Source organism: Mobula hypostoma, chromosome 2 (assembly GCF_963921235.1).
Source record: "Mobula hypostoma chromosome 2, sMobHyp1.1, whole genome shotgun sequence".
In the NCBI taxonomy this organism is placed as follows: domain Eukaryota; kingdom Metazoa; phylum Chordata; class Chondrichthyes; order Myliobatiformes; family Myliobatidae; genus Mobula; species Mobula hypostoma.
This window is the reverse complement of record NC_086098.1, coordinates 247671555-247698446: the sequence shown is the minus strand read 5'-3', so window position 1 is coordinate 247698446 and position 26892 is coordinate 247671555. Positions and strand designations below refer to the sequence as shown.

Genomic DNA, 26892 nt, shown 5'->3' with positions numbered 1-26892 from the left:
ATGGCGGGGGTGCGACGGATGGTGTAACAGGGCTGGAGCCAATCGCCGGGCGGAATCGTGGAGGCGGGGCGGGGCTGAGAAGCGCGAAGCTAATGACGACGGCCGCGGAGAGTGTTGTACCGAGGCGGAACACGCGCACATGCGCGATAGGAAATCACGCCCCTTCCCAAAGATGATTGGTGGGGATAGGCCAATTCCTCCTTCTGATTGGCGGATAGACCCAGTCCTTTCTTCTGATTGGTGCAAAACTCTATTGCTCTAAAAAACCTTCCACTTCCTCTTTGTCCCGGATGGGAGCCGCGGCCCTGCGCTGGGCCTGGGGTCAGGGTCCTGGGTCCTGGTCCCAGTGACAGGCGGCGAGGTCCTGGACAGCCCTGAGGCCGCGGTAAGTGTGGAGGTGGCCCTTTCATTGTATAACATCGCGGTACAGTATCTGTCACTGTGTGACACCGGGGTACGGTACCGGTGGGGACGGGTCTGTCACAGTGTAACACCGGGGTACGGTACCGGTGGGGACGGGTCTGTCACAGTGTAACACCGGGGTACGGTACCGGTGGGGACGGGTCTGTCACTGTGTGACACCGGGGTACGGTACCGGTGGGGACGGGTCCGTCACTGTGTGACACCGGGGTACGGTACCGGTGGGGACGGGTCTGTCACAGTGTGACACCGGGGTACGGTACCGGTGGGGACGGGTCTGTCACTGTATGACACCGGGGTACGGTACCGGTGGGGACGGGTCTGTCACAGTGTGACACCGGGGTACGGTACCGGTGGGGACGGGTCTGTCACAGTGTGACACCGGGGTACGGTACCCGTGGGGACGGGTCTGTCACTGTGTGACACCGGGGTTCGGTACCCGTGGGGACGGGTCTGTCACTGTATGACACCGGGGTTCGGTACCCGTGGGGACGGGTCTGTCACTGTATGACACCGGGGTACGGTACCAGTGGGGACGGGTCTGTCACAGTGTGACACCGGGGTACGGTACCGGTGGGGACGGGTCTGTCACTGTATGACACCGGGGTACGGTACCCGTGGGGACGGGTCTGTCACTGTGTGACACCGGGGTTCGGTACCCGTGGGGACGGGTCTGTCACTGTATAACACCGGGGTTCGGTACCCGTGGGGACGGGTCTGTCACTGTAAACACCGGGGTACGGTACCGGTGGGGACGGGTCTGTCACAGTGTGACACCGGGGTACGGTACCGGTGGGGACGGGTCTGTCACAGTGTGACACCGGGGTACGGTACCCGTGGGGACGGGTCTGTCACTGTGTGACACCGGGGTTCGGTACCCGTGGGGACGGGTCTGTCACTGTATGACACCGGGGTTCGGTACCCGTGGGGACGGGTCTGTCACTGTATGACACCGGGGTACGGTACCGGTGGGGACGGGTCTGTCACAGTGTAACACCGGGGTACGGTACCGGTGGGGACGGGTCTGTCACAGTGTGACACCGGGGTACGGTACCGGTGGGGACGGGTCTGTCACTGTGTGACACCGGGGTACGGTACCCGTGGGGACGGGTCTGTCACTGTGTGACACCGGGGTTCGGTACCCGTGGGGACGGGTCTGTCACTGTATAACACCGGGGTTCGGTACCCGTGGGGACGGGTCTGTCACTGTAAACACCGGGGTACGGTACCGGTGGGGACGGGTCTGTCACTGTACGACACCGGGGTACAGTACCGGTGGGGACGGGTCTGTCACTGTGTGACACCGGGGTTCGGTACCCGTGGGGACGGGTCTGTCACTGTATAACACCGGGGTTCGGTACCCGTGGGGACGGGTCTGTCACTGTAAACACCGGGGTACGGTACCGGTGGGGACGGGTCTGTCACTGTGTGACACCGGGGTTCGGTACCCGTGGGGACGGGTCTGTCACTGTATCACACCGGGGTACGGTACCCGTGGGGACGGGTCTGTCACTGTATAACACCGGGGTACGGTACCGGTGGGGACGGGTCTGTCACTGTGTAATGCCGGGGTACGGTACCAGTGGGGACGGGATGGGTCTGTCACTGTACAACACTGGGCTATGTTACCGGTAGGGACGGTCTGTCACTGTATGACACTGTGGTACGGTACTGGTGGGGAGGGGACGGTTCTGTCACTATAATGCCAGGGTATAGCACTGGGTACTGTGCTAATGGGGATGTGTCTGTTACTGTATTATACTGGTGTGCAGTATTGTGATGTTGTTGTGCAGTGTTGTGTTGAAACACGATAAGTTTCACTTGTCAAAAAGAAAAAGGATTCTGTAGAGCTTAAAATCCAGAGCAACACACACAAAACATTGTGGGATCTCACTATGTCAGGCAGCATCAATGGAGATGAATAAAGCTTTGATGTTTTGGGCCGAGACTGCTCTTCATGAGTGGAAAGGAAGAGGGAAGATAAAAAGGTGAGGGGACTGGTGATGCCAGGTATATTGGAGAGGAAGGAATCTGACAGGAGAGTGGAGTGGACCATGGGAGAAAGGGATGGAGGAGGGGACCCAGGGGAGATGATGAGGTAAGAAGCCCTCACAATGTGCTGGGGGAACTCAGCAGGTCAGTCAGCATCAGTTGAAAAGATTAGTCGACATTTCGGGCCGAAACCCTTCGTCAGGACTGAAGGAAGAACTTTGGGGAGGGTTTGAAGAATGCTGGTAGTTGAAAAAAACAGTAATTTGAAAGACAAAGGGGTGAGGGAGGGGAAGCAGGGAGGTGATTGGCAGGAGCACAGTAGTAGAAGGAGCCGGAACTATGAGGGAGGTGATGCGAAGTAGGGATAGAAGAAGGGAGGGGGAGGGAATTGGAAGTTGGAGAATTCTATGTTCATACCACGGGGCTGGAGACTACCTGGACGGTATATGAGGTGTTGCTCCTCCAACCTGAGTTTAGCCTCATCATGGCAGTATAGGAGACCATGTATGGACATATCCAAATGGAGGGAATGGGAAGCAGAGTTGAAGTGGGTGGCTACCGGGAGATCCTGTCTGTTTTGGCGGACGGAGCGGAGGTGCTCGACGAAGCGGTCCCCCAATCTGCGTCGGGTTTCACCGATGTAGAGGAGGCCGCACCGGGAGCACCGGATGCAATAGATGACCCCAACAGACTCACAAGTGAAGTGTTGCCTCACCTGGAAGGACTGTTCGGGGCCCTGAATGGTGGGGAGAGAGGAGGTGTAGGGACAGGTGTAGCGCTTGCGCTTACAGGGATAGGTGCCGGGTGGGAGATCCGTGGGGAGGGACGTGTGGACCAGGGAGTCATGGAGGGACCGATCCCTGCGGAAAGTGGAGAGGGGTAGAGGTGGAAAGATGTGCTTAGTGGTGGGGTCCTGTTGAAGGAGGCGGAAGTTGCGGAGGATAATGTGCTGGATCCGGAGGCTAGTGGGGTGGTAGGTGAGGACAAGGGGAACTCTGTCCCCGTTGTGGTGGCGGGAGGATGGGGTGAGGGCGGAAGTGCGGGAAATGGAGGAGATGCGGATGAGGGCATCATTGATGACAGCAGAAGGGAAACCACGATCCTTAAAGAAAGAGGACATTTGAGATGTCCTGGAACGGAAAACCTCATCCTCAGAGCAGATGCGGCAGAGATGGAGGAACTGGGAATTTCATTTTTGCATGTGGCGGGGTGGGAAGAGGTATAGTTGAGATCCATCCCCACGGATCTCCCACCCGGCACTTATCCCTGTAAGCGTAAGTGCTACACCTGTCCCTACACCTCCTCTCTTGCCACCATTCAGGGCCCCAAACAGTCCTTCCAGGTGAGGCAACACTTCACTTGTGAGTCTGTTGGGGTCATCTATTGCATCCGGTGCTCCCGGTGCGGCCTCCTCTACATCGGTGAAACCTGACGCAGATTGGGGGACCGTTTCGTCGAGCACCTCCGCTCCGTCCACCACAACAGACAGGATCTCCTGGTTTCCACCCACTTCAACTCTGCTTCCCACTCCCATTCAGATATGTCCATACTGCCACGATGAGGCTAAACTCGGGTTGGAGGAGCAACACCTCATATACCGTCTGGGTAGTCTCTAGCCCCTTTATGAACATAGAATTCTCCAACTTCCGGTAATTCCTTCCCCCCCCTTCCCCTATCCCTATTTCGCATCACCTCCCTCATAGGCTCCTTCTACTATTGTTCTCCTGCCAGTCACCTCCCTGCTTCCCCTCCCTCACCCCTTTGTCTTTCAAATTACTGTTTTTTTCAACTACCAGCATTCTTCAAACCCTCCCCAAAGTTCTTCCTTCAGTCCTGACGAAGGGTTTCGGCCCGAAACGTCGACTAATCTTTTCAACTGATGCTGACTGACCTGCTGAGTTCCTCCAGCGCATTGTGAGTGTTCCTTTGACAACAGCATCTGCAGATTATTTTGAGGTAAGAAGCCAGTGTTTTGGAATAGAAGAAGAGGAGGTACCAAAACATTACTGGAAGGAGAAGTCAATGTTCATGCCATCAGGTTGGAGGCTACCTGGTCAGAAGATGGGGTGCTGCTCCTCCATAGTGAGAGTGGCCTCACCGTGTCAAGAGAGCAGGCCACGGACTGATTGTTGGATTGGAAATGGAAATGGGAATTAAGATGGTTGGGCAGCAGGAGATTCTGCTTTTTGCAGTGGAACGAGGCGCTGAATGAAGTGGTCCCCAAGTTTGCGATGGGTCCACTACAGAGGAGGCCACATTGGGAGCATTGCATCAAATAGACGACCCCAACAGATTGGCAGGTGAAGGGATACCTCAGTGGGGCAGTGAACAAAGCTGAGGAAGGTGGTCAATGGGCAGGTGTAACATTTCTGTTGTTTGCAGGGGTATGTGCCGGGCAGAGGGGCCAATCCCCGTGGAGGGTGGGGTGTGAAGACGGCATCCTTGGGGGAGGGAGGTCCAGGCTCCTGCTCCCTGCCACCTTCCCGGTTTGAGGAAGCGTAGATCCATTGACCCCCGCCTTGCGTCCTCTCTCCCCAGGTGCCTGGTGGAATTCACCATGGAGAACAAGCGTAACATCCAGATCATTGAGTGGGAGGACCTGGACAAGCGCAAGTTCTACATCTTCGGCGTGCTGATGACCATGGGCATCCGCCTGAGCATCTACCCCTTCACTCTCATCCGCACCCGCCTGCAGGTCCAGAAAGGCAAGAGCCTGTACACGGGAACCTTCGACGCCTTCGCCAAAATCCTGCGGGCCGAAGGGATATCAGGCCTGTACCGTGGCTTCCTGGTCAACACCTTCACCCTCATCTCTGGTCAGTGCTACGTCACCACCTACGAGCTGACACGCAAGTATGTGGCGCAGTACAACAACAGCAACGTGCTCAAGTCGGTCATCGCCGGCGGCTCGGCCTCGCTGGTGGCGCAGAGCATCACTGTCCCCATCGACATCGTCTCGCAGCACCTGATGGTCCAGGGCCAGGCCATGGGGCGCTTCCAGCTCCCGGCCCCGCTACCGGACAAGGAGGGGGCTGCCCCCGGCCGTCGGCTTTTTATGGGCCACACCAAGGACGTGATGCTGCAGATATTCCGGCTGGATGGACTGCGCGGCTTTTACCGAGGATACGCAGCCTCCCTCATGACCTACATTCCCAACAGCGCACTCTGGTGGCCGTTCTACCATCTCTACGCAGGTGGGTGCAACACGCGATTGTGTCCCAGTGTGACACCGGGGTACGGTACTGGTGGGGACGGGTCTATCACTGTGTAACACCGGGGTACGGTACTGGTGGGGACGGGTCTGTCCCAGTGTGACACCGGGGTACGGTACTGGTGGGGACGGGTCTGTCAGTGTATGACACTGGGGTACGGTACCAGTGGGGACGGGTCTGTCACTGTATAACACCGGGGTACGGTACCGGTGGGGACGGGTCTGTCAGTGTATGACACCGGGGTACGGTACCAGTGGGGACGGGTCTGTCACTGTATAACACAGGGGTATGGTACCGGTGGGGACGGGTCTGTCACTGTATAACACAGGGGTACGGTACCAGTGGGGACGGGTCTGTCACTGTGTGACACCGGGGTACGGTACCGGTGGGGACGGGTCTGTCCCAGTGTGACACCGGGGTACGGTACTGGTGGGGACGGGTCTGTCAGTGTATGACACTGGGGTAAGGTACCAGTGGGGACGGGTCTGTCACTGTATAACACAGGGGTACAGTACCAGTGGGGACGGGTCTGTCACTGTGTGACACCGGGGTACGGTACCGGTGGGGACGGGTCTGTCACTGTGTGACACCGGGGTACGGTACCGGTGGGGACGGGTCTGTCACTGTATAACACCGGGGTACGGAACCGGTGGGGACGGGTCCTTTGTGGATCACCAGGTATTGGTCAGATCTGTAATGAAAATTCCTTATCTGTATTTACTGTGGATAAATCATTGCAAGTTAAGTGCTTTAAAATGGTTATGTCTTGGAACATTTCCAAGTTACTTAATAGGTAACTTGCTTTTTATGATTATATCTTCCAAGATAAAGTGGGGATAGCTTGTTTGCTGCTATATGTCAATACATCGAGCGTAGTTGCAGGAAAGAGCAATGACAGGACACAGAGTCCAGTGTCACACTTGCAGAGAAAGTTTAGGGCAGACAGACAATAAGGTGCGAGGGCCACGACCAGGTTAATTGGGAGATCAAGAATTCATCTTTTAGCGAGAGGTCCATTTTATAGTCTGGTAACAGTGGGGTAGAAGCTATCCTTGAACCAACCAGTCTCCCTACACCAATGATTGTATGGCTAGGCACAGCTCAAACACCATCTATAAATTTGCCACAATGACACAATGATTGTTGACGGAATTTCAGGTGGTGTTGGGAAGGCTGGTTGAGAGGTGTCCCAGCAGCAATCTTGCATTTAATGTCTGTAAGACCAAGGAATTGATTGTGAACTTAACGAAGGAGAAGTTCAGGAAACAGACACCAGTTCTCATCGAGGGGTCAGAAGTGAAAAGATAAGCTTTTCAAGTTCCTGGATGTCAGTGTAACATGCTGTAGGGTTTCACTGATAATGTAATGGTTTCCCTGTAGCAGCAATGTTTGGGTTATGACTAGAGATAACAGGGTTTGGAATGCTGTTGTTCTTTCTTGTGAGTCTGGAAGAAAGATTTTTGCGGTCTTTTGCCGGGGAGAGATGAGGGGAGAAGATGCGAATGGAGGGAGTTGGTAGACAGCCGGACAGAGTGGGCTTGAAGTGAGGGTCCGAAGGGCAGTGATGATCGGAGGAGGTTGATGGTGGACAATCGGCGTATCAGTGAGCTCCAACATTGTGCAATAGACTGTTTTGTAACATTCGGCCCTTTTTCTTTTTTTTGTTTTCTTTACTAACCATATGGTCAAAGTAAGAATTACAAAGCTTAATCGTTTAATCGCATATTGTGTACTGTTTGTTATTTCAGGGTACTGATTTGTAACAGGGGATATATCACGCAACATCCACCCAAACAAGATTTCTTAAGTTTGGCCGGGCTGGGGGCTAACCCTAACCCTAACCCTAAGCCCTATATTAAGCCGCTAGCCGAAGCGAGAGTCACAATTGTGGGGGCTCATCCGGGATTGATTCCGGTGGATGCTGTGTGATTACCCTGAGCAATGAACCAGTGGGGCAGATATTCGTACTCCGGATGAATTGTTAATTCCACTGTTAAGTACGGTTGAAGTTGCAATTGTGGGCAGAGGTTTGATAAAATGACTGACACAGCTCTTGTTTTAATGCAGACCGGTGCTGAGGTAGCGGTAGCTGTGGGCGGAGATTTCAAAGACAGGGTTCTCTCATTTCTGAGGAGTGAGGGGAAAGAGTGGTCGGATTTGGAATGTCTAATTAGTCCCCATCCCCCAGGGGAGAGTGAGAATTCTGAGTTAGTATCCGCCCTTCTCTGGTGAATAAATGGAAAAATCCGATTGAAAGCCCCAGCTGTGGCAGGCTCCGCCTATTCTCTGGAATAATGCCCACCCTAAAGGTGAGGAGGAGTATGAGACTGGGGTGGAGCGGACTCTCAGTTCTTAGCCGAGTGGCAGTGCTCGGATGATGAAAAGCGACAGAGATTGGTTGCAAGTTTGAGTGGGCGGGTCGCTGACGTTGTGAGAGCCGTCAGGTTACAGTATCCCGTAGCGACAGCTGTCAATCACATGCAAGCACTGGGCAATGCTTTTGACCCAACAGGAAGCCCCATGGTGCTCATGGTGAGGTTTCAGAACATGCGTCAGGAGCAGAGGGAGAAGCTTTCTGCTTTTATTTTTCGGCTAGAGAGGCAGCTAAATTGCTTGCAGCGCAGAGGGGTCATTCAGGCGGCTGAGGTCGATCAGTTAAGAATGGACCAGATAGCCAGGGGCGCCCAGTCCCATGACCTGATTGCTTGGGGTGTCCGACAGTCTCGTAAGACGTGCCCCCCTCCATCATTTGTTGAGCTGATCAGAGCGGCACGGGAAGAGGAGAACGCGGTGGAGGTGCGGGACGACTCAGTCAACAGTGTACAGTCCTTGGTCGTAGTCCCCTGCAGTGAAGTCACCACGGATAGCCTACCCCGGGGAGCGGTAGAGGAGATTGTGACAGAGCTGAGAACGGAGATATGTCTGCTGTTATCAGTGGGTGTGACCCCCCCCCCCATATGATGGAGCTGCTGGGCTGGGTGCAGATCCCCCAAGGGGATACAATGAACAATGCGGAGGGCTGCTGGCAGCAGGTGTCACGCCAGAAGCAGAGTGAGCCCCCGGGTACCTAAGCAGAGAGAGTCGTTGGGATAACCTAGAGGAGACCCAGTGAGGGAAGGGCCTGGTGTCTCTGGGGGAACACGTACCCAGCGATGTACCAAGAAACCCCCGACAGCGAAAGGCCCAATTCCTGAAGGCTTAGTGGGTCCATGCTCCAGTGTGTCGCTACTAATAGAGGGTATTTACGCTAAAGCCATACTCGACACTGGGTCGCAGGTCACGTTGTTGTACCGTTCGTTTTACAACCGGTATCTGAAGCATTTACCATTGACACCATTTGGGGCACTGGAGATCTGGGGGCTTAGTGCTAGTGATTATCCATACAACAGTTATTTCTCAGTGAAGTTGGAGTTCTCGGAGGCCGACGTAGGAGTGTCTGAGGTTCTTGATACATTGGTGCTGGTTTGTCCGGACCCTATTGAGAATGGCGGCGTTTCAATTCTGGTGGGGACCAACACCCCTCTTGTGAGGAGGCACATGGGGGCCTGCAAGGAGAAGGCTGGTGAGAGCTTTCTGGGAACATTGTCCGTGCACCCGGAGTTTCGAGCTGCTTTTGAGGAAGTGTGTGGCTGCATCAGGCCGGATACCGAATTTAGACGAGGGACTGTGTGGTTCACCCAGTTGAAGCCAATGGTGGTACGGCCCGGGGAAGCAGCAAGAGTGATGGAGACCCCCAGATTTCCCGGAGTGCCTGAGGGCGAGGCCCTCTTAGTGGACACTCCGGAAGACCACGAGGGGGAGTCAGGATTTCCTGCTGGAGTACTGGTGAGGCCCGAATTGCAGAAGCCCTCAGTTGTACAGGGAACAGGATGGCAGCGATTGTCAGGAACACTATGACGAGGGAGTTCACCTTCAAGCGGGGGATGCCCCTGGTGCATCTGTTCCCGGTGACAGTAATGTCGAGTGTCCCTGTGAGACATGCCGGGAAGAAACTATTGGAAAAGGGGGAAAGTTGACCGCTGAGTCATTCAACTTTGGGGACTCCCCAGTTCCTGGGGGTTGGAAGAGGAGGCTGGTAGAGAAGATGTTGACGCTGGAAGGTGTCTTTTCCACTGATGAGTTTGATATGGGTTGTTCCAAGAGCATGTGTCACACTATCTGTGTGACTGAAGATACCCCATTCAGAGAAAGGTCGCGGCGACTGGCCCCCTCAGAGGTGGAGGACGTTCTGCAGCATTTGTGTAAGTTGAAGGAAGCTGGGATCATCACCAAGTCTCAAAGCCCCTATGCGTCCCCAATAGTAGTGGCCCGATAGAAGAATGGGAAGCTACTGATGTGTGTGGACTATAGGACTCTGAACAGGCGCACCACCCCTGACCAGTATACTGTCCCGAGGATCGAAGACGTACTGGCCTGTCTGAGTGGTGTGAAGTGGTTCAGTGTGCTGGACTTGAGGAGTGGAAATTACCAGATCCCCATGAGGGAGGCTGACACAGAGAATACGGCATTTATATGTCCCCTGGGATTTTTCCGGTTCGAAAAAGCATCTCGGGAGCTCCTGCAACCTTCCAGCGGGTCGTGGAGAAGACGGTGGGGGATATGAACTTGCTCAAGGTATTAGTGTATCTGGATGACCTCATAGTGTTTGGATCCACCTTGGAAGAACATGAAGTGAGGGTGCTGAAGGTGCTGGGCCGCCTGAAAGCTGAAGGGTTAAAACTTTCACTGGACAAGTGCCAGTTCTGCCAAACATCTGTTAGCTATGTTGGGCATGTAGTCTCACGGGATGGGGTAGATATAGACCCAGCTAAGATCGAGGTGGGTACCACTTGGCCAAGACCCCAGACTGTGAGCGCTCTGTGCTCATTCCTCAGGTTCTGTGGTTCCTGTCGGAGGTTTGTGAAAGGCTACCCGAAAGTGAGTCATCCTTTGAATCAGCTTCTGTGCGGTTACCCTCCCTTGGGGAAGAAAGGGAGGGGAAAAAGGACAGGAGGGTGGAGCGTATCTTAGCCCATCGGAGCCCTTTTTCGGACTGGGATGGGACGCAAAATGTGAGGAGGCCTTTCAGTAGCTGAAGGAGCTGCTGACACAGGTGCCTGTGCTGGCTTTTGCAGACCCCCGATTACCATATGTACTGCACACGGATGCCAGCCGAGAGGGTTTAGGGGACATCCTGTATCAGGATCAGGGCTCCGGGTTGAGGCCCGTTGCGTTTATCAGCCGGAGTCTGTCGTCCTCCGAGGAAAAACTATCCCACACACAGGGTGGAATTTCTGACATTGAAATGGGCGGTGGTGGATAAGCTGAGTGACTATCTCTACGGGGCCAAGTTTGAGGTGAAGACACACAACAATCCCCTGACTTATATCCTGACCTCAGTGTAACTGAATGCCACAGGCCATCGGTGGTTGGCAGCGTTGTCTGCCTGTGATTTCAGCCTGAAGTACCGGCCGGGAAGCAGGAACATTGATGCTGATGCTTTGTCCTGACGTGTGCATGAGGGACTGGTCAGGGATGAGTAGTGGGAGAGCGCTCCTGCCCCAGGGGTGAAGGCCCTGTGTCAGTTTGCCATCACGGTGAAGGCAGAGGGAAAGGAGGGGCAGGAGCGAGCGGTGGATCAATTGGGGGCTTCTGATGACGCCATCCCCCAAGATTATTGTAACCTGACTGTTCTGAAGACAAATCAGCTGCCGGAATTGGGTCACTTCACCCCCAGACCGACCCCGGCATTGCCTGAGAAGTATCGGAGGATGGCGTTGAAATCACTCCATGATGATTCTGGACATCTGGGACCAATGGATTGCTCAGAGATCAGTTTTACTGTCCCCAAATAAAGTCGGAGGTCGAAGAATACTGCCAGTCATGCATTCGATGCATACAGCAGAAGACACTGCCTACATGGGCAGCTCCCTTGTCCCACCTGCAGAGTGTGGGGCCTCTGGACCTGGTGTGTGTGGATTTCCTGTCAATAGAACTGAATGCCAGCAACACGGCAAATGTCTTAGTCATCACGGACCACTACACCAGATATGCTCAGGCTTTTCCTACCAAGAGGGCGTCTACGGTGGCAAAGTGTTATGGGAGAAGTATTTCATTTATTAGGGCCTTCCCAGGCAAATACGTAGTGATCAGGGATGGGATTTCGAGAGCAGATTCATCCGTGAGTTACTAGGAATGCTTGGAGTTGAGAAGTCGAGGACCACGCCCTATCACCCACAGGGTGATCCCCAGCCAGAGAGGTTTAACCAGACCTTGCTAGACATGCTCGGGACCCTGGAGATCAGCAAGAAGAGCAGGTGGAGTCAACATATTGGGCATTTGGTTCACTGTTACAACTGTACATGAAATGAAGCTACCGGATACTCGCCATATTATCTAATGTTTGGGCACGAGGCGAGGTTGCCCATTGACCTTTGTTTTGGGACTGACGAGGGTGACTTACCACTGAAGGCTTATCTGAAGTGCGTGTCTGACATGAGAAGAGAGTTGAAAAAGGCTTATGAATTAGTTGGGTTCACGGCTGCCAAGCAGAATCAAGGAAACGAGGAGGTATGATCAACAAGTGAGGTTCTCCCAACTCCTGCCGGGAGACCGAGTTCTCATAAGGAATTTGGGGCTATCTGGGAAGCACAAGTTGGCTGACCGCTGGACAGCTACACCCTGTGTGGTGGAGAGTCCGATGTGAAACCAGAGGCAGGGAATGGGCCTGTCACGATTCTCCATTGGAACCACCTGTTGCCCCTGGGTCAAGAGGTGCGGGTTGACCCAGAGCCCGACTTGGCGCCTACACCTAGTAAGAGGACTCTGCGGAAACGAGGGGTGACTACTGGGGTCCCAACAGGCGAGGTTAGGCTGGCCCCCACCCCCGAGAGAGATACTGATTCGGAGGATGAGGAACTGGATGTGTGGTATATGCTGCCTTTCGCTAACTCCCCGTTGATTGAGGAAGAGACCCCCGGCCATTCTCCCATTGAAGCAGGTGAAGTGGGGGGTGGGTATATCTGTGGGCAGCCTGGGTTGCAGCGGGACTCTGCAGGGGAGGAAGCGGGGTTTAATCACAAGACAGAGGGCTCCGAGTTCCAGGTGGGCACGAGTGATAGATTGCGGGAGGCCTCGCCAGGTAGACCGGAAGTATCCCCAGTAGAGTCGAAACCTGAAGAATTAGATGATGGGGTGCGGAGGTTTCAGAAAATTAGGAGACCACTGGATAGGTTGGCCTACGTAGTACCAGGGGATCAGAGTGTGACCCCTACTGTGTTGGGCAGCTATGTCACTGCCTTTTACATCTGGATTGGGCTTTGTGTTTTGCAGGAAGGGTTGATGAATTATCTCAATGTCATGAGGACATGACTAAATTTGGTAGGGGGAGGGTGTAACACCCTGGCAAATGTTTCACTGCTAATGTAATGGTTTCTCTGTAGCAGCAATGTTTAGGTTATGACCTGAAATAACGGGGTTTGCAATGCTGTTGTTCTTTCTTGTGAGTCTGGAAGAGAGATTTTTGCGGTCTTTTTGCCGGGGAGAGATGAGGAGAGAAGATGCGAATGGAGAGAGTGGGTAGACCGCCGGACGGGGTGGGCTTGGAGTGAGGGTGCGAAGGCCAGCGATGATCGGAGGAGGTCGATGGTGGACGAGCGGATTATCAGTGAGCTTCAACTTTGCACAACAGACTGTTTCATAAGATTGGGCCCTTTTTCCTTTTCATTAGGAGTGAGGAGAATTGGTGTGTCACCAAGGGCACTTACAAATTGGTGGTTGCGTCACCTTCTGGTATGGGGGGTGGGGGTGCTGTGCACGGGGTCAGAAAAAGCTGCAGAAAGATGTAAACTCAGTCATCTCTGTCATGAGCACAAGCTCCCCAGCAACATGGACACCTTCACAAGGCAAACGCAAGGAAATCTGCAGATGCTGGAAATTCAAGCAGTACACCCAAAATGCTGGTGAACGCAGCAGGCCAGGCAGCATCTCTAGGAAGTGGTACAGTCGACATTTCAGGCCGAGTCCCTTCCTCAGGACTAACTGAAGGAAGAGTGAGTAAGAGATTTGAAAGTGGGAGGGGGAGGGAGAGATCCAAAATGATAGGAGAAGACAGGAGGGGGAGGGATGGAGCCGAGAGCTGGACAGGGGATTGGCAAAAGGGGTACGAAGCTGGAGAAGGGAGAGGATCATGGGACTTGGATGCCTCAAGAGACAGCATCCATCATTAGGGACCCCCACCACCCAGGACATGCCCAATTCTCATTGCTACCGTCAGGGAGGAGGTACAGGAGTATGAAGACACACACTCAGTGATTCAAGAACAGCTTCTTCCCCTCCACTATCAGATTTCTGAATGGACGTTGAACACATGAACACTACCTCAGTATATTTCCCTCTCTTTTTGCACTACTTATTGATTTTTAAATATTCTCATTGTAATTTCCAGCTCTTATTACCGTGTATTATATGGTACTGCTACCACAGATCAACAAATTTCACAACATATGCCGGTGATATTAAACCTGATTCTGGTTCTGGCTTGTGCTTTCTGAGGGAAGTGAGCAAATATCCACGGTGGGAGAGGTCTGCTGTTTACTGAAGCAGACAGAAGGGTAGTCAGAGTCCTTGGAGTGGAGGCAGGTTTCTGTGATGGGCTGGGCTGCATTCACAGCTCAAGTGATGGGTAATTTTTAGACACTGGGGTACAATACTAGTGGGGACGGGTCTGTCACTGTATAACCCTGGGGTACGGTACCGGTGGGGACGGGTCTGTCACTGTGTAACACCGGGGTACGGTACCGGTGGAGACGGGCCTGTCACTGTGTGACACCGGGGTACGGTACCGGTGGGGACGGGTCTGTCACTGTGTGACACCGGGGTACGGTACCGGTGGAGACGGGCCTGTCACTGTGTGACACCGGGGTACGGTACCGGTGGGGACGGGTCTGTCACTGTGTGACACCGGGATACGGTACCGGTGGGGACGGGTCTGTCACTGTGTGACACCGGGGTACGGTACCGGTGGGGACGGGTCTGTCACTGTGTGACACCGGGGTACGGTACCGGTGGGGACGGGTCTGTCACTGTGTGACACCGGGGTACGGTACCGGTGGGGACGGGTCTGTCACTGTGTAACACCGGGATACGGTACCGGTGGGGACGGGTCTGTCACTGTATGACACCGGGGTACGGTACCGGTGGGGACGGGTCTGTCACTGTGTAACACCGGGATACGGTACCGGTGGGGACGGGTCTGTCACTGTGTGACACCGGGGTACGGTACCGGTGGGGACGGGTCTGTCACTGTATGACACCGGGGTACGGTACCGGTGGGGACGGGTCTGTCACTGTATGACACCGGGGTACGGTACCGGTGGGGACGGGTCTGTCAGTGTGTGACACCGGGGTACGGTCCCGGTGGGGACGGGTCTGTCACTGTATGACACCGGGGTACGGTACCGGTGGGGACGGGTCTGTCACTGTGTAACACCGGGGTACGGTACCAGTGGGGACGGGTCTGTCACAGTATAACAATGGGGTACAGTACCGGTGGGGATATGTTTCTCTCTGTTACCCTGGTTCCACTGATTGTTGGCTGTCTGCTGGTGATCTGCACCCAGATGGCAGTGTTGGACTGCGAACGACTGGTGAGAGGCTCCCTTGTGTTGTGAACATTCTGGGAGAACAAGTCGGCTTCGGACGTTGGGATAGAATGTGAGATCAGAGCTCAGTCACTTTTCTTTTGAAAGTAGAAGGATAGCATGTTCCTTTCAATTAGCAAGTTATTTTTAAATGTTTGTCATTGAATCTTCGAGACCATAAACAAGCCCTTCCACCCAGTCAGTCTGTGCAGACAACGAACTGCCATTGGAACTGACCACCCACCATCCGATTCCATGCTCCCATGTTTCGTCCAGACTCTGTCCTTTTACCAACACACCAGTGGCTGAATACCCACCGACCCACACGTGGTTGGGATGTGGGAAGGAACAGAGAGCCATAAGATATTGGAGCAGGATTGGGCCTTGCGGTCTGTTGAGTTTTCTCCGCCACTTCATTATTGCTGACTTATTTCCTTCTGAACCACTTTCTCCTCCCGCTAACCTTTTACTCACTGACTAATCAAAAACCTATCATTCAGTGACCTGGCCTCCAGTCACCTGTGGTAATGAATTCCTCAGATTCATCACCCATTGGCTGAAGAAATTCCTCTTCACCTCTGTGCTTCTATTCTGAGGCTGTGCCCTCTGGTCCTCGACTCCCCCGCTACAGGACTCACCCTCTCCACATCCACGTTATCTCAGTCTTTCAACATTCCATAGGTTTCAAAAAGATCCCCCTTCATCCTTCGAGATTGCAGTGAGTGCAGACCCAGAGCCTTTACTCGCTGTTCTTATGATGATCCTTTCATTCACGGAATCGTTCTCATGAACCTCCTCTGAACCCTCTCCAGTGTCGGCCTATCCTTTTTTAAATAAGCACCAAAGACCGCTCACAATACTCCAAGTCAGGCCTCACCAGTACCTTGAACAGCCTCAGCATTACACCCTTGCTTTTTGTATTCTAGTCCTCTGAAAACAAAAGCTAGCATTGCATTCACCTTCCTCACCACCAATTCAACCTGCAAGATAACCTTTAGGGAATTCTGCATGGGTTCTCCCAAATTCCTTTGCAACTCGGAGTTTTGAATTTTAGACAATAGTCTTTTAGAAAAATTTAGAAATTAGATTAGATTAGATATGAAGACACGCTGTCCTCCTTTATTATCATTTAGTAATGCATGCATTAAGAAATGATACAATATTTCCTCCCGTAAATGTCCCACATCTCATGCAGACGGGAGAAGGAAGAAAAACTCTCCCTGCCGTGCCCGACCACAATCCGTCTCTGAATCATCCGAAAACTTCGAGCCTCTGAATCAGCTCTCCGACACCAAGTACTGAGCACCATCTCTGTCCGAACGATTCAACCTCAATCTCGGTTGCCAACAGCAGGCAAAGCCGGGGATTTTGAGGCCTACGCTCCGAAAGATTCCCGACCACGCAGTAACGACAGCAGCAAACGAACATTTCAGAAATTTCTCCAGATGTTCCTCTGTGCTTTCACATCTGTCTCCATCAAATCAGAAATTGTCCACTGCCCCTATTTAACGGATATGATATCATTGCTTTGCTTTTATTCCTTCTCCCAAAGTGCATGGCCATACACTTCCTGACACTGTATTCCATCTGTCACTTCCTTGCCCATTTTCTAATCTGTCTTTCTGCAGCCTCTCTACTTCCTCAACACTACCTGCCCCTCCACCTGTCTTCATATCCTCTGCAAACTTGGCCACAAGGTCATCAATTTCATCATCCAAATCATTGACATAAAAAGAAGCATTCCCACTGTGGAACACCACTACTCACTGACAGCCAATCTAAAAAGCCTCCCTTTATTCCCATTCTTTGCCTCCTGCCAATCAGCCAGTGTATCTTTCCACAGGCTCTTACCCTGTTTAGCAGCCTCATAGTGGCCCCTTGTCAAAGGCCTTCGGAAAATCCAAGTACAGGACATCCGTCGATTCTCCTTTGTCTATCCTGCTTGTTATTTCTTCAAAGAATTCCAACAGATTTGTCAGACAAGATTTTCCCCGAAGGAAACAGACTTTCCAAGTACTCCAAGTACCCCAAAACCACATCCTTAAGAATCAACTCCAACATTTTCCCATCCACTGAGGTCAGACTAATTTGGCCTATAATTTCCTTTCTCCTACCTCTCTCACTTCTTGGAGAGTGGAGTGATATTTACAATTTTCCAGTCCTCTGGAACCATGCCAGAATCCATTGATTCTTGAAACATCATTACCAGTGCCTCCACAATCTCTTCAGCCACCTCTTTTAGAGCTCTGGAGTGTAGTCTCTGTGGTCCAGCTGATTTATCTACTTCCAGACCTTTGTCTTCTCAAGCACCTTCTCCCTAGTAATAGCAACTGCACTCACTTCTGCCCCCTGACACTCTCAAACTTCTGGCATTCTGCTAGTGTCTTCCACGGTGGAGATTGATGCAAAATACTCATTCAGTTCATCCGCCATTTCCTTGACCCCCATTATTACCTCTGCAGCATCATTACTCTACTCGCCTCTGTTTTACTCTTTATATATCTGAGGAAACTTTTGGCATCCTCTTTAATATTATTGGCTAGCTCACCTCTGTATTCCATCTTTTCCTTCTTTATGACCTTTTAGTTGCTTTCTGTTGGTATTTGAAAGCTTCCCAATCCTTTAACTTCCCAATAATTTTTTGCTCTATTATATGTCCTCTCTTTTGCTTCTACGTTGGCTTTGACTCACTTTAGTTTTCTGTCTCAAATTACAGGATGAGTTCTATCATCTTATGATCACTGTTACCCAAAGACTCCTTTACCTTCAGCACACTAATCATGTTGGGTTCACATTGCCTTTTTGACATGCTTTTTCTATCTCCTTATAGATAGATAGATAGACATACTTTATTGATCCCGAGGGAAAATGGGTTTCATTACTGTTGCACCAACCAAGAATAGAGTATAACTATAGCAATATGAAACCATAAATAATTAAATAATATGTACATTATGCCATATGGAAATAAGTCCAGGACCAGCCTATTGGCTCAAAATGCCTGACCCTCCAAGGGAGGAGTTGTAAAGTTTGATGGCCACAGACAGGAATGACTTCCAATGACGCTCTGTGTTGCATCTCGGTGGAATGAGTCTTTGGCTGAATGTACTCCTGTGCCCAACCAGTACATTATGTAGTGGATGGGAGACATTGTCCAAGATGGCATGCAACTTGGACAGCATCCTCTTTTCAGACACCATCGTCAGGGAGTTCAGTTCCATCCCCACAATATCACTAGCCTCACGAATGAGTTTGTTGATTTTGTTGGTGTCTGCTACCCTCAGCCTGCTGCCCCAGCACACAACAGCAAACATGATCGCACTGGCCACCACAGACTCGTAGAACATCCTCAGCATCGTCCGGCAGATGTTAAAGGACCTCAGTCTCCTCAGGAAATAGAGACGGCTCTGACCCTTCTTGTAGACAACCTCAGTGTTCTTTGACCAGTCCAGTTTCCCTATTCCTCCTTCACCTTTCCTGCCTATCCCCTCCCTGCTTCCCCTCCCTCACCCCTTGATCTTTCCCCTTACTGGCTTTTCACCAGGAACCTACCAGCCTTCTCCTTCCCACCCTCCCCCATCTTCTTTATAGGGCCTCTGCCCCTTCCCTCTTCAGTCCTGACCCTGGCTGCAATTCAGAGACCTGTAAATAACTCCCATCAGGATCTTAACTCTACCCACATGCATTCTATCTCTTTGACCCTGTGTTATCTCTTTATAAGCATTTGATTTCATGCTTTTACAAGCAAAGTCACCCCTCCTCCTCTGCCTACCTTCCTGTCCTTTCAATCAAATGTAAACACAAAACGCTCTGCAGAAGCTGGGGTCAAAGCAACACTCACAACACGCTGGAGGAACTCAGCAGGTCGGGCAGCATCCATGGAAACGATCAGTCGACGTTTCGGGCCAAAACCCTTCGTCAGGACTGAAGAGGGAAGGGGCAGAGGACCTATAAAGAAGGTGGGGGGAGGGTGGGAAGGAGAAGGCTGGTAGGTTCCAGGTGAAAAACCAGTAAGGGGAAAGATAAAGGGGTGAGGGAGGGGAAGCAGGGAGGGGGTAGGCAGGAAAGGTGAGGAAAGAATAGGGGAAAGCACAATGGGTAGTAGAAGGAGGTGGGACCATGAGGGAGGTGGTAGGCAGCTGGGGGAGGGGGCAGAGTGAAACTGGGATAGGGGAAGGGAAGGGGAGGAAATTACCGGAAGTTGGAGAATTCTATGTTCATACCAAGGGGCTGGAGACTACCTAGACGGTATATGAGGTGTTTCTCCTCCAACCTGGGTTTGGCTTCATCATGGCAGTAGAGGAGGCCATGTATGGACATATCCGGATGGGAATGGGAAGCAGAGGTGAAATGGGTGGCTACTGGGAGATCCTGTCTGTTTTGGCGGACGGAGCGGAGGTGCTCGATGAAGCGGTCCCCCAATCTGCGTTGGGTTTCACCGATGTAGAGGAGGCCACACCGGGAGCACCGGATGCAATAGATGACCCCAACAGACTCACAAGTGAAGTGTTGCCTCACCTGGAAGGACTGTTTGGGGCCCTGAATGGTGGCAAGAGAGGAGGTGTGGGGACAGGTGTAGCGCTTGCGCTTACAGGGTAAGTGCCGAGTGGGAGATCCGAGGGGAGGGACGTGTGGACCAGGGAGTCACGGAGGATAATGTGCTGGATCTGGAGGCTGGTGGGGTGGTAGGTGAGGACAAGGGGAACTCTGTCCCTGTTGTGGTGGCGGGAGGATGGGGTGAGAGCCGAAGTGTGGGAAATGGAGGCGATGCGGGTGAGGCATCACTGATATTGGCAGAAAGGAAACCACGATCCTGGAACGGAAAATCTCATCCTCGGAGCAGATGCGGTGGAGACGGAGGAACTGGGAATAGGGAATGACATTTTTGCATGTGGCAGGGTGGGAAGAGGTATAGTTGAGGTAGTTATGAGAGTCAGTGGGCTTGTAGAAGATGTCAGTGGACAGTCTGTCTCCAGAGATGGAGACCGAGAGATCGAGGAAGGGGAGAGAAGTGTCTGAGATGGACCAAGTGAATTTGAGGGCTGGGTGGAAATTAGAAGCAAAGTCGATGAAATTGACGAGCTCAGCATGGGTGCAGGAAGCAGCACCAATGTAGTCGTTAATGTAGCGAAGGAAAAGTTGGGGAGCAGTACCAGAATAGGTTTGGAGCACAGACTGTTCCACATAACCAACGAAGAAGCAGGCATAGCTGGCCCTCACCCCATCCTCCCGTCACCACAACAGGGACGGAGTTCCCCTTGTCCTCACCTACCACCCCACCAGCCTCCGGATCCAGCACATTATCCTCCGCAACTTCCGCCTCCTTCAACAGGACCCTACCATTAAGCACATCTTTCTCTCTCCACCCCTCTCTGCTTTCTGCAGGGATCGTTCCCTCCGCAACTCCCTGGTCCACCCGTCCCTCCCCATGGATCTCCTACCCGGCACCTATCCCTGTAAGCGTAAGTGCTACACCTGTCCCTACACCTCCTCTCTTGCCACCATTCAGGGCCCCAAACAGTCCTTCCAAGTGAGACAACACTTCACTTGAGAGTCTGTTGGGGTCATCTATTGCATCCGGCGCTCCTGGTGCGGCCTCCTCTACATCGGTGAAACCCGACGCAGATTGGGGGACCACTTCGTTGAGCACCTCTGTTCCGTCCGCCACAACAGACAGGATCTCCCAGTAGCCACCCACTTCAACTCTGCTTCCCACTCCCACTCAGATATGTCCATACATGGCTTCCTCTACTGCCATGATGAGGCTAAACTTAGGTTGGAGGAGCAACACCTCATATACCGTCTGGGTAGTCTCCAGCCCCTTGGTATGAACATAGAATTCTCCAACTTCCAGTAATTCCCTCCCCCTCCCTTCCCCTATCCCTATGTCACTCTGCCCCCTCCCCCAGCTGCCTACCACCCTCCTCGTGGTCCCGCCTCCTTCCACTACCCATTGTGTTTTCCCCTATTCCTTCTTCACCTTTCCTGCCTATCCCCTCCCTGCTTCCCTTCCCCCACCCCTTTATCTTTCCCTTTACTGGTTTTTCACCTGGAACCTACCAGCCTTCTCCTTCCCACCCTCCCCTCACCTTCTTTATAGGGCCTCTGCCCCCTCCCTCTTTCAATCAATGTGTATCCTTGGATATTAAGCTCCCAAATAAAATCATTTTTCAGCCATGACTCTCATACCTACGTCAAAACTGCCCATCTGTAAAGTGCATTTACAGATCACCTACCTTATTGCGTACACTGTGTGAGTTCAAATGTAACACCTTCAGTACTGTATTTGTCAACTTTTCAGTTTCACACCACAACCCATCCCACTGACTGCAATGTTGCCTGTCCTTTCTGACAGTCCCACTGGAAACAAACATCAGCGGTTCCCATCCCCCTGCCAAGTTAGTTTAAACCCTCCCCCAACAGCTCTAGCAAACCTGCCCACAAGCATATTGGTCCCTGTTGTGTTCAGGTGTAACCTGTCCCTTTTGTACAGATCATACCTTCCCCAGAAGAGATCACAATGCTCCATAAAATCTGAAACCCTGTCCCCTACATCAGTTCCTCAGCCAAGCATTCACATGGAGACTGTGCAAAGCACGCGCGTGCACACACACAGACACAGACACACACAGACACACTCACACACACACACACACACACACTCACACTGACACACACACACTGACACACACACTCACACACTCACACACACACACTGACACACTCACACACGCACACACACTGACACACTCACACTCACAGTTTTGCTCTGTGACTGTGAGATTCTCCCAGATCCCAAACACTCTCACATATTCCATATTCAGAAAACCCTGGCTGAGTCGTAGCACCCAGATGCAATTGTTGGGAAGAAACTGCATCAGTTTGACAGGAGGGTGATGTCCAGTATGGACTGTGGGCCGAAGAGCCTGTCACAAAGCTGCAGGGAGCGGCCTCAAGGTATAAATGTGGGGATACGTCTTGTACTGTATAACACTGGGGTACGGTACCGGTGGGGACGGGTCTGTCACTGTGTAACACCGGGGTACGGTACCGGTGGGGACGGGCCCGTCGCTGTGTAACACCGGGGCATGGTACCGGTGGGGACGGGCCCATCGCTGTGTGACACCGGGGCACGGTACCGGTGGGGACGGGCCCGTCGCTGTGTGACACCAGGGCACGGTACCGGTGGGGATATGTTTTTCTCTGTTACCCTGGTTCCACTGATTGTTGGCTGTCTGCTGGTGATCTGCACCCAGATGGCAGTGTTGGACTGCGAACGACTGGTGAGAGGCTCCCTTGTGTTGTGAACATTCTGGAAGAACAAGTCGGCTTCGGACATTGGGATAGAATGTGGGATCAGAGCTCAGTCACTTTTCTTTTGAAAGTAGAAGGATAGCATGTTCCTTTCAATTAGCAAGTTATTTTTAAATGTTTGTCATTGAATCTTCCAGTCCACCATCAGGCGCTACGGCCCCTTTGGCAGACTACGGACACAATGGGCCGAAGGGTACTGGTGGGGACGGGTCTGTGAGGCATATCTGTCACTGAGAGACCTGACTCTCACTGAGACACAAATGCTGAGCTCTCTTTTCCCTCTCGTGCTTTTAGAGCAGCTCTCCCACATGACACCGAGCGTCTGCCCTCATCTTGTTGTGCAGGCCGTGGCTGGACCCCTGGCTGCTGCGACCGCCTCCACCCTCACCAACCCGATGGATGTTATCCGCGCCCGTGTTCAGGTACTGCTCCAAACGCCCGTCCCCTCGCTCGCTCGCCCGCCCCGCCCCCTCGCCTCACCCCCCCCTCGCCCCATCCCGCCTCGCCTGCCCTTCCCTCCCTCCCTCGCCTGCCCCTCCCTCCCCCTCCCTTGCCCCGACCCTCCCCCCTCCCCGCTCCCTCCCCCTCCCTTGCCCCGACCCTCCCCCCCTCCCCTCCCTTGCCCTGACCCTCCCCCCCCTCCCTTGCCCGGACCCTCCCCCCCCTCCCTTGCCCGGACCCTCCCCTTCCCCTGAGGTAGTGATTAGGGTTGTGCCGGTCGGTTCAAGAACCGAATGGTTGAAGGGAAGTCGCTGTTCCTGAACCTGGTGGTGTGGGGCTTCAGGCTTCTGTACCTCCTGCCCGATGGGAGCTGTGAGAAGATAGCCTGGCCCGGATGGTGGGAATCTTTCATGATAGACGTTGCCTTCATGAGGCAGCGTCTCCAGTAGATACGACTGCGGTGGGAAGAGACGTGTCCAAGCTCTGAAATTGGTGTTTAACAGTCAGTGACTGTTACACTGTGCAGCCAGGAAAAGGACATTGAGAGAGACTCAGAGAGAAGGAGATCAAGATTGGGAGAGAGAGAGACAGACAGACAGAGAGGGAGAGAGACAGAAGCTGGGAGCTGTGGAAAGACAAGTCACATCTGACTCGGGTTTTGTTCAAGAGGAAGTGATTCATCGTCAGAACAATGAAAATAGAAGTTTCGGAAACATAGGTTCCCAGTTCTCCAGTCATAAAGCCACCAGCATCCCCTTTGGCCCATCACATCCATGCTAACCAGCAAGGACCCTGCGACACCTGCCCCTCTCGCTACTTGTTACCCATTCGCCAAGTCCTGCATTTTAACACCACCTGCTCCTCTCGCCCCTGTCTTCGTATCAGCCACAAACTTGGCCATCAATCCATCATACAAATTATTGACATATCACGTGCAAAGAAGCCGTCTGAACATGGAGCTCTGCAGAACACCACTAGTCACCGGCAGCCAACCAGAAAAGGCCTCCTTGTTCCCACTATTTGCCTCCTGCCAGTCTGCCAATCTTCTATCCTTCCCAGTGTCTTTCCTGGAACATCATGGGATTATCTTTTTCAGGAATTGTAGCTTTAAACTGAAGGGACCTTAGAATATAATTTTTATATTTAAATTACACAACCTTCATAAGTCAGGGTATCAGGTACAGGAGTTGGGTGTTATGTTGAACTTGTGTAAGGCGTTGGTGTGACCTAATTTAGAGCATCGTATGTGGTTCTGGTCACCTACTTACAGGAAAGATATCAATAAGATTGAAAAGTGCAGAGAAAATTTACAAGGATGTTACTGGGACTTGAGTTACAGGGAAAGGTTGAATAGGTTAGGAGTTTGTCCCTGCAGTGTGGGAAAACGAGGGGAGATTTGATACAAGTATACAAGATTATGAGGGGTGTAGATAGTGAAAACGCCAGCAGGCTTTTTCCACTGAGGCTGGGTGAGACTAGAACCAGAGGTTGGAGTTTTAGGGTGACGGTGAAGTATTTAATAGGAAGATGAGGGGAAACTTCTTCACTCAGAATGTGGAACAGGCTGCCTGCGGAAATGGTGGATGTGGAGTTGATATCAACATTTAAGAGAAGTTTGGATTAGTGTATGGATGGGGTGGGGGGTATGGAGGGCTGTGGTTGGGATTGGGTAGAATAATAGTTGAGTGTGGATTAGATGGGCCGAAGGGCCTGTTTGTGTGCTATGATTCCATTGGCCTTTCTAAGCTACAAACACTGACAATCATACACACACTGATACAAGGGCACACTCGGGAAAGGATCCCACACACACACAGTGCTCTAGAGGTTGGAACCCGGAGACAGCAGCTTTAATCCCGATGCCCAACTGGAAGGGCTGTCTCCCCACCCACCCACCCATCACTCCTCCTTTCCGGTGAACCATTGGATCCCGCCATCCACCCCCCCCCCACACCCCCCGCCGTCTCTGCCGGCCCTGCCCTGACCCAGACTTCCTGTTTGCAGGTGGAGGGACGATGCTCGATGGTCCAAACCTTTAAGCAGCTGATGGCCGAGGAGGGTGCCTGGGGACTGACCAAGGGGCTGTCGGCCCGCATCCTGTCCTCCACCCCCTCTGCCGTCTGCATCGTGGTGGGCTACGAGACCCTGAAAAAGCTGAGCCTCCGACCCGAGCTGGTGGACTCCCGGCACTGGTAGCCCACGCGGGCCGAGTGGCTGCCAATGAGCCTTGTAAATATGGTGAGGGGGCCGCGGAGGTCATCCTGGACTTTGGTTCAACATGTGTGCATTGCAAGCTTGGTCACGAGACGTGAAATTCACAGACCATTTAAACCCCCCCCCCACCCAGAGTGGGCTTTTAACTCAAACCTCCTCCTCAAGCTCCCTGCCCTTCTGGAGGCAGTTTGCTCCACAATTTCACCCTCCCCATGTGCCCTCAAACAGCAAATGAACTCTCCACTGGGCTGAGGGGTGCTTTAATTGGTTACCCCTCCCTCTCAGGCTTTCTGCCCTCCTGGAGGTAGTTTGCTCCATAACTCCCCGCACTCTCTCCCTCCACCAGCAATTGACCCCACCCTTCCCCCTTTTCCCTGGTCGCTGTTTCGTTGTTTGGCCGGGCGGAGGGGTGGGGGTCTGCAACATTTGCGTTGTGACCCCCTGCGCTGGGGCAGGGGGTGTGACAGCAGCGGAAAGCCCGTTTTCCTCGCTCTTCACCACCCTACCTGCCTTCTCCCACTCATCACAAAGGTACTACTGTCAAACCCCCACCCCATCCAGAGCCTTAAACATGTGGAACAATCCCACACAGGAACAGGCCCTTTGGCCCAGTGGGTCTGTGCTGAGCACAAAGCTGATTAAACTAATCCCTCTGTCTCTCTGTGATCCATACCCCTTACATTCCCTGTACCGTCATTTGTCTGTCCAAAATCCTCTCACTGTATCCACCTCCACCACCTCCCCCCGCAGCTCAGTCCAAGTACCCGCCACTCTCCGCGTTTTTAAAGAAAATGACCCTGTACATCCCCTTTGAACTTTCACCTCTCACCTTAAATGATACCCTCTGGTATCTCTATCCTGGGGCTAAAAACTCTGTCCACTATCTGTGCCTGTCATAATCTTATAAACCCCTATCAGCTCTCCCCTCAGTCTCCGAAACAGCCCAAATTTGTCCAGCCTCTCCTTACAGCTCGTACTCTCAAATCCAGGCAGCATCCTGGTGAAACTCCTTGGCCCTCCCCACAGCCTCCACATCCCCCGATAACGGGGCGACCGGAATCACACACAACACTTCAGCTGCGCCTCTCCGGAGTTGCTCGTGCAAGGGTGGGCACTCTGCGTTCCCCAGGCATGGCAAGGAGCGTCTTCACGCCATGGGCACTTGGGTGACTGAGAACAGAGACCTGACCCAGGAGTCCCTACTTACTGCACCGTCCCGACAAACTAAACACTCTACCCAATTTATGTGGGGACAAAGTGGAGGTGTTACCCCTATTTGATCCACTCCCATGTCTCTGGTCTTCTATCTGACCTCTATTAACACCGTTCTCTGATATTCAGCTTTTACCTGATCCCATTAAACCCCTCTTCTTTGACTTTATTAATCCCTGCTTCTCTCCTTCCCCACTCTCTGTCATTCGCTCACACACTCGTGTGTGTTTGTGTGGTGTGTGTATGGGTGTGTGTGTTTGTGTGTGTGTGGTGTGTGTGTCTGTGTGGTGTGTGTGTGTGTGTGTGTCCGTGTGTGGTTGTGTGTGTGTGTGTATCTGTGTGTGTGTGGTGTGTGGGTGTATCTGTGTGTGTGTCCGTGTGTGGGTGTGCGTCTGTGTGTTTGTGTGGTGTGCGTGTGTGTGTGTGTCTGTATCTGTGTGTGTCTGTTTGTGTGCGTGTTTGTGAGT

At 52.7% G+C, this 26892-nt stretch overlaps 1 protein-coding gene across 2 annotated transcripts; it reads left to right on the top strand.

Moving 5' to 3' along the window:
- The first annotated feature begins 251 nt into the window (after positions 1-251).
- LOC134343077 (solute carrier family 25 member 44-like) lies at positions 252-25367 on the top strand. 2 transcript variants are annotated; one of them, XM_063041939.1, is made up of 4 exons: positions 252-385; positions 4951-5606; positions 22853-22980; positions 25004-25367. In XM_063041939.1, exons 2-4 carry the CDS (start codon positions 4970-4972, stop codon positions 25193-25195), a joined length of 957 nt encoding a protein of 318 aa, XP_062898009.1. In that variant the 5' UTR covers positions 252-385; positions 4951-4969; the 3' UTR covers positions 25196-25367. The 2 variants fall into 2 exon arrangements, with proteins under 2 accessions (XP_062898009.1, XP_062898010.1); XM_063041940.1 differs by having other exon boundaries at positions 22858-22980; positions 25004-25177.
- The last annotated feature ends 1525 nt before the right edge of the window (positions 25368-26892 follow it).